Source organism: Penaeus chinensis, chromosome 7 (genome assembly GCF_019202785.1).
Source record: "Penaeus chinensis breed Huanghai No. 1 chromosome 7, ASM1920278v2, whole genome shotgun sequence".
Taxonomy (NCBI): domain Eukaryota; kingdom Metazoa; phylum Arthropoda; class Malacostraca; order Decapoda; family Penaeidae; genus Penaeus; species Penaeus chinensis.
In genome coordinates, this window is record NC_061825.1 from 37,275,491 (window position 1) to 37,290,490 (window position 15,000).

Genomic DNA, 15,000 nt, shown 5'->3' on the forward strand with positions numbered 1-15,000 from the left:
AGAAGATGACAGAGAGGGCCCTGAGGGATCAGCTGACACCTCAAAGGAAGCATCATCATCATCCACCTCAGGCGGTATGACATTTTTTCATTACTTTGGACCCTTAGATAATTATTTCAAGCATTGTTCTACTTTATTAACTGTTAGTATGCTTAGTAGTTTTGTGAATTTACAAGATTTGATGTTTATCTGTGTTTTTTTTTTCAGAAGTTAATAATCAAGGTCTTGACCTTGGTTCGGTAATGGAGGTGCTTCTCAAACAGTTACGAAACACACCCGTTCCTTGTAAAACAGCAGTCCTGCGCTGGATATATCATCTCCACAATAAGATTCCTAATAAGGTAATGAATTTTTATGCAGTAGATGTGACCTTTATGGTTCATAATGGTCTGTAATATAGCCATAGTAGAATGTGTACTACATAGATATTTTACTTGAAAAAGGTCCAAGATATAAGTAATATGAAATATATATATAATTATAGACATATCTTTAGTAACTGTCTGTGAGAGGTTCATCTTGAAAAGTATATGTTTAATTATTTCACATATATTAAAAATGGAAGCTGTCAAGTAATATTTTTCATAGACTCAAAAAGAACATACTAGTTCTAAACATGACAGAAAATTGTATTTCATAAACCACTACCACATCCTTTGGCAGATGTGTCGTTATCTAGAAGAACTGTTCCACGTCCTGCTGCGGACTCTCTCAGACCCATCAGACGAAGTGGTTCTCTTGGTCATTCAGGTGCTGGCGCAGATTGCATCCACTACCAATCAGCCACATGCCGCTGCCACTCAGGGTAACTTTATTATTTCTGTTAGTTGCATTTTTATTCTTATTATTCTTTCTTTTATGTATGTGTGTGTGTGTGTGTGTGTGTGTTTGTGTGTTTGTGTGTTTGTGTGTTTGTGTGTTTGTGTGTTTGTGTGTTTGTGTGTTTGTGTGTGTGTGTGTGTGTGTGTGTGTGTGTGTGTGTGTGTGTGTGTGTGTGTGTGTGTGTGTGTGTGTGTGTGTGTGTGTGTGTGTGTGTAGATGAGTGCACTGAAGTATCTGCTTGGCATCTGTGGAGCATTATATATTAATTTTCTTTCTTTATATTCATCTACTGTTGTTGGACATCACAGCGTTATAGATGATAAATGCTTAGTTCTCTTATATTCTTTTCATCTTCAAGTTATTGAAGGAGAGGAAAGAAATAGTGTGGACGAGTACTTCACAAGATTTCTCCAGAACCTCCTTCACCTCTTCGCAACAGAGCGGAACTTACTGGAGGACAGAGGACCCTTTATTATCAGGTAACAGTTAATTTTCATTTTACTTGTTATTTACCTGTACTTTTTTATCCAAGAGAAGCTGTGAACCTCATAGCAAATTCGTCATAATCTTTGGTAGTGATGTTGACGTGTGAGGTTGGAATTATGTGGCTTGTTTGATAATATGTTTAATAGACCAAGGGAATTTCAATCTAATAAATTTTGTAGATGATTGTCAGGCAAGTTTTGGGAGGAGTTTGTATTTTATTATAAATCAACAAAGGAGACTAATGATTATTATATTGCTCTTCATTAAATAAAAAGAAGTGATGTTGATAAGAAGTAACAACATCAGTTCCTCAAATTATTTTTTTTATATAAGTTTCTCTAATTCACATTGATATTAATTCTTCAGCACTAATAAAAATCATTCTGTAAAAAAAATGTTGATGATTAAGTAAAATTCATTATTATAATCGGTTTCTCTTTTCCAGACAACTTTGTGTAATGTTGAGTGCTGAGGACATCTATAGAACTTTAGCTGAACTTCTGCAGAAGGAAGAAAATCTAACTTTTGCTTCAGAAATGGTGCAGACTTTATCGTCAATTCTTTTAACCTCTAAGGAACTTTTTTCTCTGCGGTTACAGCTGAAGGATCTGTCGACTGTAGTAAGGCATATCTTGCTTTAAGTAATTAATTTTTGCCATATTGAAGAGATAGTTAGATTTGTTAGCATGTTAGATTTAGATTCATTAATAATGTTCTTGCTTACTATCTTTTCCCGATTTAGAATCATGAATAGAGAGAAGAATGTTACGAATTGCTATATGGACTCTTAGTTTAACTATATAATTATTTTGCTGTTTACGAGAAATATATTATGATGTAGTCTTTGGATTAATATTCACTTAGTCAAGCTATTGTACTATCCATCTTTATAGTAAGATTTTTATAATTAGTCATCATATGTGGGAGGATGGAGTAGCCCAGCAAGATTGTCTTCAGAATAGAAACTTTTTACTCTGGAACAATAGAATGTGCTGTTATACTTATCTTTCCACTATCAGTAAATACGGTCATCTACATGATGTAGATGTACTGTTTATATCTACCATTCCAGTCAATTTTTCTTTCAGCCAGACTTGTAGTGTAGCAATTTTTTTTTTCTTTCTTTTTTTTATTTATTTGTTTATATATCATTTATTTATTTCCATCCTATGATTCCTCAGGAGAACTGTGAACTGTTTGTGAAGCTGTATCGATCATGGAGTCACAATCCGGTGGCAACACTGACTCTGTGTCTACTCACGCAGAATTATTCTCATGCGGCCGCTCTGGTTCACGCTTTGTATCCTTTTCTACCTACGAGCACTGTTATTAAATATTGGTTTATGATTCAGAGTTCATGTACGAGGATAATTGAATTTTCATTCTTGTATCGAGCTCATTTTGTTATTTTGTAATGCAAAGAAAATGTGGTTTGGTTTGAATTGATCATCTTTTAGAAATTAAATAGGTATTTGTATTTTTTGTCTTTCCTTGTAATATTATTCAGAATCAGAAGACTAGACTTTCTAAATTTTTGTATTTGGGGTCATAGAAGTTACAGAGAAATTCCTTAATTCTTTATTAAAGTGGAGACATTGAAGTCACAACAGACTTCCTTGTGGAGGTAGACAAGTTGGTTCAACTTGTAGAATCTCCAATATTCACATGTAAGTAGTTTTACAAAATAATGTATTATTTTGTCTTTTTATCTTTTATCAATGTTTGGTGCAAAATATATATTTATTTTATTCAACGTCAGTAAAATTGTTTAAAAAATTTGTGTGATATTAATTATCAGCCCACTTTCCAGGCACTGCTATTCTTTCCAAACACCCTTTCTCTTCCTTTTCTGTTCCATCTCAATGTCTCTCCTTCCCAGCCTCATTTTTTTTTTTTCTCTCATGACTCTTTTGAATTTATTTTTCTTCTTTTTCTTCTTCTTTTTTCTCTTCTCTTCTCTTGTCTCCTCTCCTCTCCTCTCTCTGATGGTTTCCTCTTTTTGTCCATTTTTTTCCTCTCCTGTTTTTTCTTTGACTTTTGCTTCCATTATTCTTTCTTTTTCTCTTCTCTTACCTCATAATATCACTAATATCCCCTTTGTTCTTTCCTTTCACTTCCATTTATCCATTTCATCTATGCCTGGCAGTTCTTGCTAATATAATTTGCTCTCTTCTCTCCCCCTTCTTTAGTTTTACCTGTCAATCTTTTTTTCTCTTACTCTTCTTCTTTCTCGCTGCTATCACTTGTATGCATCAATTTGTTTCTCTCGTAACATATTATCGTAACTGCACCTCTGTCCTCATACAGATCTTCGGCTGCAACTCCTGGACCCAGTTGGACACTCTGCCTTGGTCGAGACACTGTATGGCCTGCTGATGCTTCTGCCTCAGAGTGATGCCTTCACACTCCTGCGATGTCGTCTCAACTGTGTTCCCCCTTCGCACTTGTTGAAGTATGTTTACAAGAACAGAACAAGGAATCTTATCCAAGTTGTGAAATGCTCACCATCTGTAAATGTTTATTATTTATGGAGACATATAGTTAATGGGTTTTGATATCAGTCAATTGTGTAGTTTATTTCAAAGGAAGATTTGTATCATTATAGCATGGTGAAGGATGTTAATAATTATGTAGGCTTGTAATAGAGGAAATGTTTAAGGTAATGAACTTGCAATAATTACATGTCTTTAGTGATTTATACATGTTTCATATTTTTTTGTAATCATTCCTAAGTAGATGAATTAAGTAGACTTTGAACCTTTGAGGCATAGTATTTATCTAGCACTTTATTATTTATCTAATTGTATGATGTCTTAATAACAGTATTTGATAATGTCTTACTTACAGGCACACACATGGGAAAAGCGAGAATCGGAAGTTAGCAAGCAACATCGACTTTGAGGAGCTACTTACACACTTCTGCACAATGCAAGACAAACATCGCAAATATAAACACCAGAAAATCAAGCAAAGGTTGCAGTCGAGTATAGAGCCCTCTTCAAGACACCAGAATTAGCGACCGAGTGTACTGTGTTCATAGGAGGCTGAAAGGTAAAGGAAAAGCAAATGAGAACAATGAAAGTATGAGAGCATGGCATTATTGGGGCGAGATAAATTGTGAATGAGTGGGGGGAGAAATACAGGTAGAGAGATAAGACTGATCAGTACACACACTACACAGATGGACAGACTCATAAACACATATATACAGAGACTGAGTGAAAAGAAATGGAGATGGATTTGAAGAGCAAGCAAGAAAAATAGAGGGTAAGAGAGTGATTGAAAATGTGAGTAAGTCGGTGGGTGAGTGTGTGCAAGCAAGAGAGAGCAAAGCTACAAAATAAGAAAGAGACAGATAAATAGAGAGACAGAGAGGTGAGAAAATAAGAATAAAATACCTGTTTGTTGATAACAGTATTATAATTGAATGCACCTGCTGTTAATTATTCAGTAGTTCAAGCTTTGAACAAGCGGACAGGTTTTTCTTATATAGTTTATTGCAGGAATGGTTATCTTGCTGATGATGATAATGATGAATAGTATGTCTTGTTTTATTTTGCTTTCTGCCATTTACTAGATATCAGTTTAAGTAAGAACAGAGCACTTATACAATCTGTGGTTCTTAGCTGTGTGAGAGAATATGTAGACTTTACACATACATTTAAATAGCTGACTATATAGATTGATTCTCTCATTATACATTCATATTTTGCTTATACAGTATATATGTATATGCATTTTCAACATATTCATATACAAATGTATATCAATTGCATTCAGAAATATTTCGAAGGGTCTACATATATCCTGACAGACAGAACTTTGACGGGTTCGTTATTAAATAAGTTTCCTTGATTTTCTTCATATGTGTGAGTTTATGTACTGTATGTGTTTGCAAATATATATATATATATATATATATATATATATATATATATATATATATATATATATATATAATTATAAAATTATAAAATTATAAAATTTTGTATATATTCAGAGTAATGGCAAATCATTGACAATAAATTGCCAAGAGCTTCAGGCTTGTTTAGCACGAATTTTTCTTACCAACCAAAAAAAATATTAGGTAGATTTATACTTCTTATGCCAGTATGTGAGTCTGTTACTGCAGAGTTTGTTTGAAACATTCCTTTACACTTATAATGTTGTTTGTGACCAAGTAAAATTTTTATTCCTTTATCTGCCTTGTGCCTGATCATCCTTCTGTTTATCCTTAATCCTATAATTTCTCACCTTGGTCCTGTTTTATGTCCTTGTAGCAAATGTAAAACATTTGAAAAATATGTATTTAGTATAAGTAATTTCTCCTGTGATGAAAATCCAATTTGCAGAAGTTGTAAAGTGGTTTTGTCATACGTGAAAGCACACATGATGATCTAACTTTTAAGGATTGTGAGGAATATTTTACTGTATTGGAACTGACCTCAAAGAGCACATTCTTGTAAATTGTTTACATAGTCCAGTATGCCCAATTGCTTGATTGGTTAGCCATTTGATGACTTAAAATTTTCTGCTGTCAATATCTAAGGTCAGCAAGACATACCTTGAGTAATCCCAAGATATTTATTTTTAAATCTATGACTAAATTGCTAAAATGTAAAAAAACAAAACTGTTCAGTCTGTTGTGTACTCATGTTCAGAAGTTATTGGCATGTGTGTTTCATAAATACATATGTATGTACGCCAGGTACGAGTCTTATTTCAGTCAAGACAGTTTATCTTGATAGCAGACACACCAGTGTAATGTTGAGATTATGATTAAATTATTTGGATAAATGTTAGTGTGGCTTATGCATATAATGAGCTCTTAAAGGTTTAATTTAGTCGTTCTTTTTAGCATCCTTATGATTGGTTATGTGATTTTCTTTTTCCTTGTTCCTAAAGAAAATAAAGACATTGCAAACACTCCAAGGAAAATAAAGCATTCTTGTATTTCAATCTACTATTTATTCACCCGAGTATTTATGTGCTAACAAAAAGACTGGATATAAAAATATGTGGTCAAGAGAAAGACTGTGCACATCTCATCAAACTCCCTGCCTACATCCAGTACTGCATATCAGTCATTCTCGAACTAGATATTATAAATATTCTCAATTCCAGATGTAATCCAGGCAATTTTTTTTTTCTTTTTTTTTTCTTTTTTCTTTTTTTTTCCAAGGGGGGCATGATTGATCTCCCCTTGGCCAAAATACAAGCCAATAAACACTTGTACTATAGTACTAGGCAGGCAAATGCTGCAATAAGAGGATGACCCAAGCTAATGAGATTTAGTTCCACAAGCGTATATGTTGCCATTGCAGCTACTTTTACCATGATTGCTCTTGAGGCTTACATTAAAAACCACGAAACATGCACCACAACCTCACTGGCAATGGAGAACAGATTATACTGTGGAGTCGATATTGCTGTCTGCCTCCAGAAAAAAAATGAAACACACGAAAAACAAATTCACAGAGGAATACTAAAGACCCTTCCACATCCATAACAAATAGAAGCATGCTACTTAGTTGCCTAAATCATATAATCAAAGCTATAAAACAAAGTGTTCAACAGAGGGAGTTCCCACAAGAACAATAGAATATTCTTGAATTACATTTTTTTTTTTTTCTTCTTAATAAACTGATCACAAACTGTGACAAAACATTATGCCTTGACAATAATACAACTTACTTCACAGATGTAAATAAAAAGAAACATGGACAATGTTAAAACCTTTTTTTTTTTTTTTTTTTTTAACCAATTTGGACTTGTAATTCCATTAGAAATTTCCAATAATAATTAATAAAAAAAAGTCATAATCATTATAATAAATAAAATAATAATAATAATCAAACACCTCATTGCTAAAGAATAATAAATAAAAATACGCCAAAAGCTACAAGATTTGTCAAGTACACATATAAGGAGGTTTATACTTCACAAAGCCAAACAAGGATACACAATAACAAATTCTTTGGTAGAATGTGGAATATACGAGCTACACAAGAAGAGGTAACATTATAACTAAAAGCCATGTAGCAAATGTCTACACGAAGCATCTACATGTAAATATCTATCTTTAAAAATGCTGCTCCCATTTTTTTTTTCTTTTTTTTCTTTTTTTTTTTTTACATTTTTTCTTGTTCTTTATATAATATTTTCTTTTTAACGTCTACTGGACTTGCAAACTACGCCACAAAACATAAACCAAATCAATAACCAAGAGCTCACAACAGCGTCCTGCTAACAAATAAAATCAGCAAATTTATCAAAAGCACATTATAATCAAATTGGTTTCATGAGTTTACTAATTATTAATAGTTACTTAATCAAGCCTTTTTTCAGAACTTTCAAGGAACCTATTACTCCAACAGTACATTTTTCCCCTTCAAGATACCTGTGTTCATGAAGCGCCTACTTGTGATCCACTGATTTTTCTCGATTGATAGTTCCAGTTGACCAAACCCTACCATTCAGTTTAACAACTTCATTTACCATTGCATATTTGGGTTCCAAGATGCAAAGTAAACCACAAGTTTAAAAAAATGTCTTAAATTCTAGTTTTTCTGGTGAGATGCATAAATATTTAAATAATAAGCATTACCTTCTAAAAGCTGCCTAAAAGGTATTCAAACAATGATTATTCTACATCTTTTATAAGACAATATATATATATTCCTGCATACGTAACATAGATGATTGCTTGCACTTACACACAGCATTGAACAATAGGGTTTCTCTTGTGTTTGTTATTCCCAGAAAATAATCTATACCTAAGTGCCTTTCTGCCAGAGACCTAATCTCTCATTTCTTCCTACATTTTTCCAATACATAACAATACACCATATTTAAAGCTTCCAAATTTTATGATTTTCGTTAACGGAAGAGGAAAAAAAAGACAAAATGTCCATGTCACTAATCCATATTTGCCTGCATTAATTTCCAACATTTCTTTGACAATATGTGCAATTGGTTCAGCTTCACTTGGGAATCAAAATGTAATGTTGCAGACAATTTTCAAATATGTTTACTTACTCAATTTGTGAACAAGAACATTTTTCAAACCTGCACTTTATAACCCTAATATCCTCTAATGCATCTATACCTATATCAAAGCATAAGTCAAAACTGTTGGATATCTTTTTACAATGTCTAATTCACCAAACAAAATTTTAAAATGAGAATAAACACACCATATACTATCCTTTGTAGAAATATATGATTGTAAACCCAAAAATATTTTTTCTTGCCTTTCTTTTTAAGCTAAAGCGGAAACATAAAATGGCAATGCAATCTGAAGACTAGAGGCATCATCATTTGATTAACAACGAACATGACGAGAGAATCTGACTAAACATAGTATTAATATACCAAATTATCTTAATACACAAAAAATGCCATGCTCGTAAATGCCTTATATTTACCATGTTTGTATCTGGCCCATTTCAATAGTTATTACTCACCATTCTCCTTACAAGAGAATAAAAATAATGAAAAAAATAATAAAGTTGGTAAAGCCTTGATATAAATATTACAAAGCAATAAAAATGCTGCTACTACACAAAACATGCAACCAAGTGGATTCATAGAGATTTAAAATAATACATACCAAAGAGAATATATAAAATACAACACAAAACATAAAATGCTTAAAACAAAAACAAGAAATGCAAGAAATCATATAAAATGCAAATCATTTTCTTATCATGACATACAACAAGAAGTTCAAAACAGGTTAAAGCTTTTTCTTTTGCCAGGAATAATTAAAAAACAAGAGACACTTCAGTAACGTCACTGAGTTTTTCTGGCATTTCACAAAGTTTTAGTTTAAATTTTCCACCGATATCCCACAGGCATGCAATTGATGAGTGATGCCCCATCAATAAAATTATCACATTGGGTGATGGTTCTGAACAAATGCAAAAGTTCGTTCAATTGTCTTACAGGATAGCCTCAGCTCTGTACTAAATAAGGGACTATATGACATATTTCTATTGGCCTAATCAAGTATCAGATCTTGATAAATACTGACTAACAATCCTATTCAGGAGATATTATTTTGCTACCATTAGTTTTTTTTCCAATGAGGCCAACCTATATATTGTTATTACACAATCAACCCTTCCTACTCACCTTGAATCCTCAAAAAAATTGCACTTTTTCCCAGTTCGATTAGTTTCAATACTTACATTTTATGAGCACAACTGGTATGTTTTCCTTTTAAACATTTCCATTTTTGCATAACTTTCTCAGTAAGTGATAAAGTGAGCTGGGTTAGAACCACAAATTATCCGAGATTTACAATGCCTAGAAGCAACATCTTCAAGTGCAGACATTATTGAGGAATGCCTTTCCATCATTTTTTGTTAATCACTTGAGTTCTATGGCTCCCTCTTCCCATAAAGTTCAACACAAATATTTTGCATATACACATTATTTAAAGAACAATTATCTGATATCAGGATTGTTACCTGGAAGGCCTTAACACACATTTACAGCACCATAAAAATCCATTAAAATAGGATCTGGAAACAAGAGACAACCTAACCTCATGGATGTTCCATATCCATACCGAATCACTTTCATGAATCCAGAACAAGTTAATATATTGCTCTTTCTGTATTCCCAACTTTCCTCTGGTGCATTGGATGGTACCTTACACGAAATCTTGAGCAGGAAGAATTATGTCAGGTGTCTTCAAGCGAATAGTATGCTGAATGAAGGAGCAATCACAAATGGGCATAACAGACACTGTGTCATAACTAAGTGTTCTTGCTCTGATATATGAAGATGTGATGGTATCAAATGCTTTCCACTGGGTTTAATTCCTTTTGCCATTGTATTCACAAAATGGAAGAAATATCACTCCCTTTACAGATTTCCATATCAAGAAGAAAAAATTCTATGTATTATGAGTATTATTCAAATAAAATATTTAGAGATAAAATTCCATTTTAAAGAATGCTAATTCCCAGCTTTGGTTTCTTCATCAATATAAAATTCCCTCTGAACATTAGCTTCCTCAATTTTCTATAACTTAGATTGTTTTCATTCAAAGTTTTGTTAACATAAACAGTCAATCCTGACACTTAGTGGAGATTCATAGGAAAACCTTTTTTTTTTCCAGTACATAAAGTAATTTCCTGTATAGTTCTCACTTAGTCTGAAGTATTTAATTTATCATTCTTTGCAAAACAGATAAATGAAAATAAAAAATTTCCTTAAACTCAGCACAAGAAACAGATGAATTATGTGCAACTTGTGAGCAAAAGGGAAAATGCTGCACAGTTTCCATCTTTCCCTTTTTACATGACTAGTACAACACCAAAGATTTTGCTTGAATTTATATTTTTTTAACACGATGGATTACCAACCTCTAGCAGAACGTCAGCCATCCTGCAAGTTTAACTTCAAATTTATTAACTTACACCATCTGCTAAATGTCACTAATTAGAATTCAATGGATTTGATTGAAATGGCAACTGAAAAATATATATAACTAAATTATGTCACACCATTTTCAGTATCTGCTGCCTTCACAGATCACCTCACCAGCAGACACTGACAGTTACTATTCCCTTCCATTATCCATCAACATCTTTAGCGCAAGAAAACTTTTCATTCTTTCCATTAAATACTTACACGCTACACACAATTGTTTCCATTACTACACCAAAAATCCTAAACACAAATTAAAGGGAGTATTTTCATCCATCACAAATGAAGACCAGCACTCACTACTGCCCTTGGATTCCACAGCTTTCTACACCAGAAACAATTCACACTTTTCTAACCTTGATTTATACTGCCACAAATTATGTTATATCACTTGATATCTTAAGACAATCTCTCTAGATCTGTCATTTGTCATATAGATAAGTCGCACATTATATGATTGATCCTAAATATTGTCTCCACTTACAAAAGTCAACCAATATCGTGGCACAGAATCAAATCTATTTTTCAAAAACATCTAGTTTATTATTATAGTTCCCAGCCTAACAACTTGGTTTTCTCATATGAAAAAAAAAAATCATCTGTGGTTTGATTGTCATAAAAAAGTAGACCTTGCAACAGCATTTATAATGAAATGTTCTTTATATCTATTCTTTTGTAAATTGAGATTTTCTATAATAGCCCTGTCACATTTGAATAGATCCTAGACAACATATGACATGTGAAGCATCAAATGATATGTGTACTACTCAGCATCCTAGATGGACAGGACTCGAGAAAAATGAATTCCAATTTGCATGTCTATAATAAAAGGAGCTACCTTAATGTTTGTATCTTACCACAAAGTCTTTCACAAGCATTGATTTAGCTTTATAACATACAGCTCTGAATATCATGCCACTTTTGTAAGATTGGGTCCTGAAAGAGCTACAGAAAAGGCTAGTAGAAATGAGGGAAACTGTAAACAATAAGATCTGGAAGTAGATCTTTTTGTAGTTCAGAATACACTTAACATGTACTGGAATTTTGTACAAGTTTCACGTACACTTTTCTCCAAAATATATCTGGAATAAAATTCTATACTTAAATCAAATGGCAGTTATAACCCTTACATCTGCCTACGTATGTGGATGGATATTACCAGCACTAATTACTCAAAAATATCACCTTCTAGATTTCAATTATTCTAAAATGGCATAATAAGCCCTTTTATCTAACAGACTCTATGGTACATAGCTATTTAGCATCATTAAAGCTAATCTTTATTTCAAAAAGTTTCTAGACCAATATATGCTACCCTCTGGAATTCTGAACAAGAAGTTCAACCCGCAAATATCAGGTATGTTAGGGTACATTTTATAGACAAATGTGTTGGTCATAAAATACTTTCAGATCTTTCAAAACATTGGCCTACTCACTCTTCACATGAGAAAATGATTCTACAAAATGACCGAGCACTAAATATCTGGAAAAATTTTGTGAAGGCACCAAAACTCTAGCTCAGTCTGTGCTATGCTTTGTCATAAGGACCATGCAGTTAATTTTACTTGAAAATCCTATGCTTTTCAAGCACTGCACTGAACCCCTTACACTTGAAAAACTTGGATTCAAAGGCGCAACAAGATCTCCTGAATCTTAAATCTGAAAATGAGATCGCACTCTTCAAGAATGAGGCCTCTTTCTATTGTTACGGTTTGCTGAGAAAGTCACAAATGCCTTGACTGCCCAACAACCTCACTCACAATGGCCTACAATAAACTTTGCTAGTCATAATCCCATGCCTTAAGAGCTGAGGTTGATCTGCAAGGAACAACTGTGATTCAGATCTCCTCCAACTGCTGGTCACAGCAACTCTCTCCTGCGATAAAAAAAAGGAAGGCTAACATTGTCCCCATCTTAAAAGAGCCTCTCATGGTAGGCTCTGATGATGCTGGGTGTTCGCTGATCAAATCCAAGCACAAGGAGGAAGTTTTCTGTTCGCTGGGTATGTAGATGCTTTGTCCCTAGTCCACACAACACCAGTCTGCAACAAGATGTGACAAGGCAATCAACCACTTTGCATCTGCTTGTCCATACTAGAGAGGAAATCAATATCAAACCCAATATGATGCACTCAACTTCTAACAGTACAGTTCATGAGAAGTTTACTATTCTGCTTCAGTTTAATGACAATGCTACTGCTACATGTATGACTGTTCCCTACAGCATTTAGAAAATAACAGATTTAACACAGTCACAAGTATCATAGAGAAAAAGCTGGGATATACTTGTTCCCTAACAATCAATTTCCATCCAAGTTCAAGCCATTTAAAGTAATAAAAAAAAAAAAAAATCAACAATAATTACATACCTCATTTGTGTGTTGTTCTTATCATTGATCTGCTTGAGGGACTGGGCAGCAGCAGTGATGGCCTGCTGGTCAAGCTTGTGGGTGATGACAATAACAGTCTCCATATTTTTCTCTTGGGCCCAATTCAGAGCGACATCAACACTGACCTCACCAATCACCGTCTGCAATGGAGAATACCTTTCCTTATCCTGTGTCATTCCATCTTTCTCAATACCAGACAGTTAGTAGGAAAAAGCTCTCTTGGGAAATAATACAATACATGTCACACATTTCGAGATACAACACTAACCTCCTTGAATTTTTCCACCAGCTGCAAGAGAGTTATTCCCTCCGTAACAGGCACTTCAGCTACTCCAGTGCCAGAGAAGGCCAGGGTGTTCACGACCGGGCAAGTTCCACCGGAAGTGAGGGTGAGCACAATTACAGCAGCTCCTTCATGTCCTGTTACCTATTAGAGTGTACAATGTACAATGTACAATGTTACTTCTATATACAAGTATATGTAAAGATACCTTGGAGACAGAGAAAAAACATTAAATGTAATTTTATATCTCTGATCTTTCTAATACAAAAAAACAGCCACTTTAACCCAATGCTGACGGCATGACATGTACGTATGTGCTATGCCCATTGTGAGTACTAGTTTGATCGTTTTAATACATAGATGGCTACACTTGTACTAAGTCACCAATGAGCCAGTTACGAATACTGCCTGTTTTGCACGCTTTTCTTTTATTTATGAAAATATTTTACGTTATCTTATTTTGCTGTTACTAATATTTATAACATTATAGTAGTTATAATGTTTATAAAAAAAGATAACATCATCGATATTCATAGCACTAGTAAAAATTATATTTTTCCTGCCAATTCAAATCATGAAAGGTCATAAGTTCTACTAACTGACTCCTTTGTGGCTAAGTACTAGCAGAGCCATCTCTGTACATTTCACAAAAAATATAGAAAATGAGCACAGCATTTTCCCCATTTTTTATTCATTTTCCCCAGCGGCATTGGCAAATTAACTTGGCAAGAAGTAATCCTCTGTTAATAAAGAGGTTTGTGATTGGCATGACAAAAAATTACTAGCCTAACTAAATCATCAAAAAGTACTGAATGATGACATTGTATCTCTGGAAACATGTCTCATAAAACAACAATACTATTTGTAATTTTGGGCCCTCAAATATGAAACATTTGATACCACATCCACAATGCATGATAACAGAGTATTACACATATCTTCAATACCCTCATGTTGGAATAAACAGGTAAATGGTTAGTACTTACCTCCCCCTTGCCTTCTGGGTTACCTGTCCACACATGGCTTGTGCTCATGTAGCCTCGAACATCAACAACAATTGCTAACTTCTTTGCTGTCTTTTCAAGATTCTGGAAAGCGAGCATTCAAAATCACACAAACTCCTGATATTATATATATAGTAAGATATGTATGAAGATAAAATCACCTATCAAGATTGGAACCCTTATCTAATAAAAAATATTCCATGTAATTACCCTGACAGCAACAAAGTGAAAATCCTAGGAATAAAGACAGATGATTACAAAAACTACTTGCCTTTGAACTTCCAGCAATAAGCTTGTGAAGAGCATCAACAACGCTCTGGTTTACTTTGGTTGACTTCTTGAGGGGAGCTTTCGTAGGGGCTCGCGGGGACTTGCAGGACTTCTTCTCGTACACTTTGCCACAGGCCTCGCTGGAGAATCTGACCACAAACAAGAACTTCACTTTACGAAACCAATATCCAAAACATTATCATCAAATGCGGACACACACAGCACATGGACAAAAAAAGAAACTCTCAAAGCAAATATGGACCCCATATTATGAAGAAAGAAAGAAAAACATTGCATAATTTGAT

At 33.7% G+C, this 15,000-nt stretch overlaps 2 protein-coding genes across 3 annotated transcripts in view; one reads left to right on the forward strand and one right to left on the reverse strand.

The window, feature by feature from the left end:
- Nucleotides 1-6,267, forward strand: part of LOC125027370 (protein VAC14 homolog) — a 12,451-nt gene extending 6,184 nt beyond the window's left edge. Inside the window, exons 7-15 of the mRNA XM_047616418.1 lie at nt 1-74; nt 208-341; nt 664-805; nt 1,181-1,301; nt 1,754-1,928; nt 2,490-2,608; nt 2,896-2,975; nt 3,616-3,760; nt 4,156-6,267. The exon at nt 1-74 is cut by the window's left edge and continues 55 nt beyond it. Coding sequence (XP_047472374.1) covers nt 1-74; nt 208-341; nt 664-805; nt 1,181-1,301; nt 1,754-1,928; nt 2,490-2,608; nt 2,896-2,975; nt 3,616-3,760; nt 4,156-4,324 — 1,159 coding nt within the window. The 3' untranslated portion in view covers nt 4,325-6,267. The remainder of the gene's footprint in view (nt 75-207; nt 342-663; nt 806-1,180; nt 1,302-1,753; nt 1,929-2,489; nt 2,609-2,895; nt 2,976-3,615; nt 3,761-4,155) is intronic.
- The window catches only part of LOC125027372 (RNA-binding protein RO60-like), a 20,108-nt gene continuing 11,364 nt past the window's right edge, over nt 6,257-15,000 (reverse strand). For both annotated transcript variants that reach the window (XM_047616419.1, XM_047616420.1), the window contains exons 9-13: nt 14,697-14,844; nt 14,408-14,509; nt 13,407-13,565; nt 13,118-13,278; nt 6,257-12,790 (exon numbers count right to left, since the gene is read on the reverse strand). In XM_047616419.1, the coding sequence (XP_047472375.1) occupies nt 12,664-12,790; nt 13,118-13,278; nt 13,407-13,565; nt 14,408-14,509; nt 14,697-14,844 (697 nt within the window). In that variant the 3' untranslated portion in view covers nt 6,257-12,663. The remainder of the gene's footprint in view (nt 12,791-13,117; nt 13,279-13,406; nt 13,566-14,407; nt 14,510-14,696; nt 14,845-15,000) is intronic.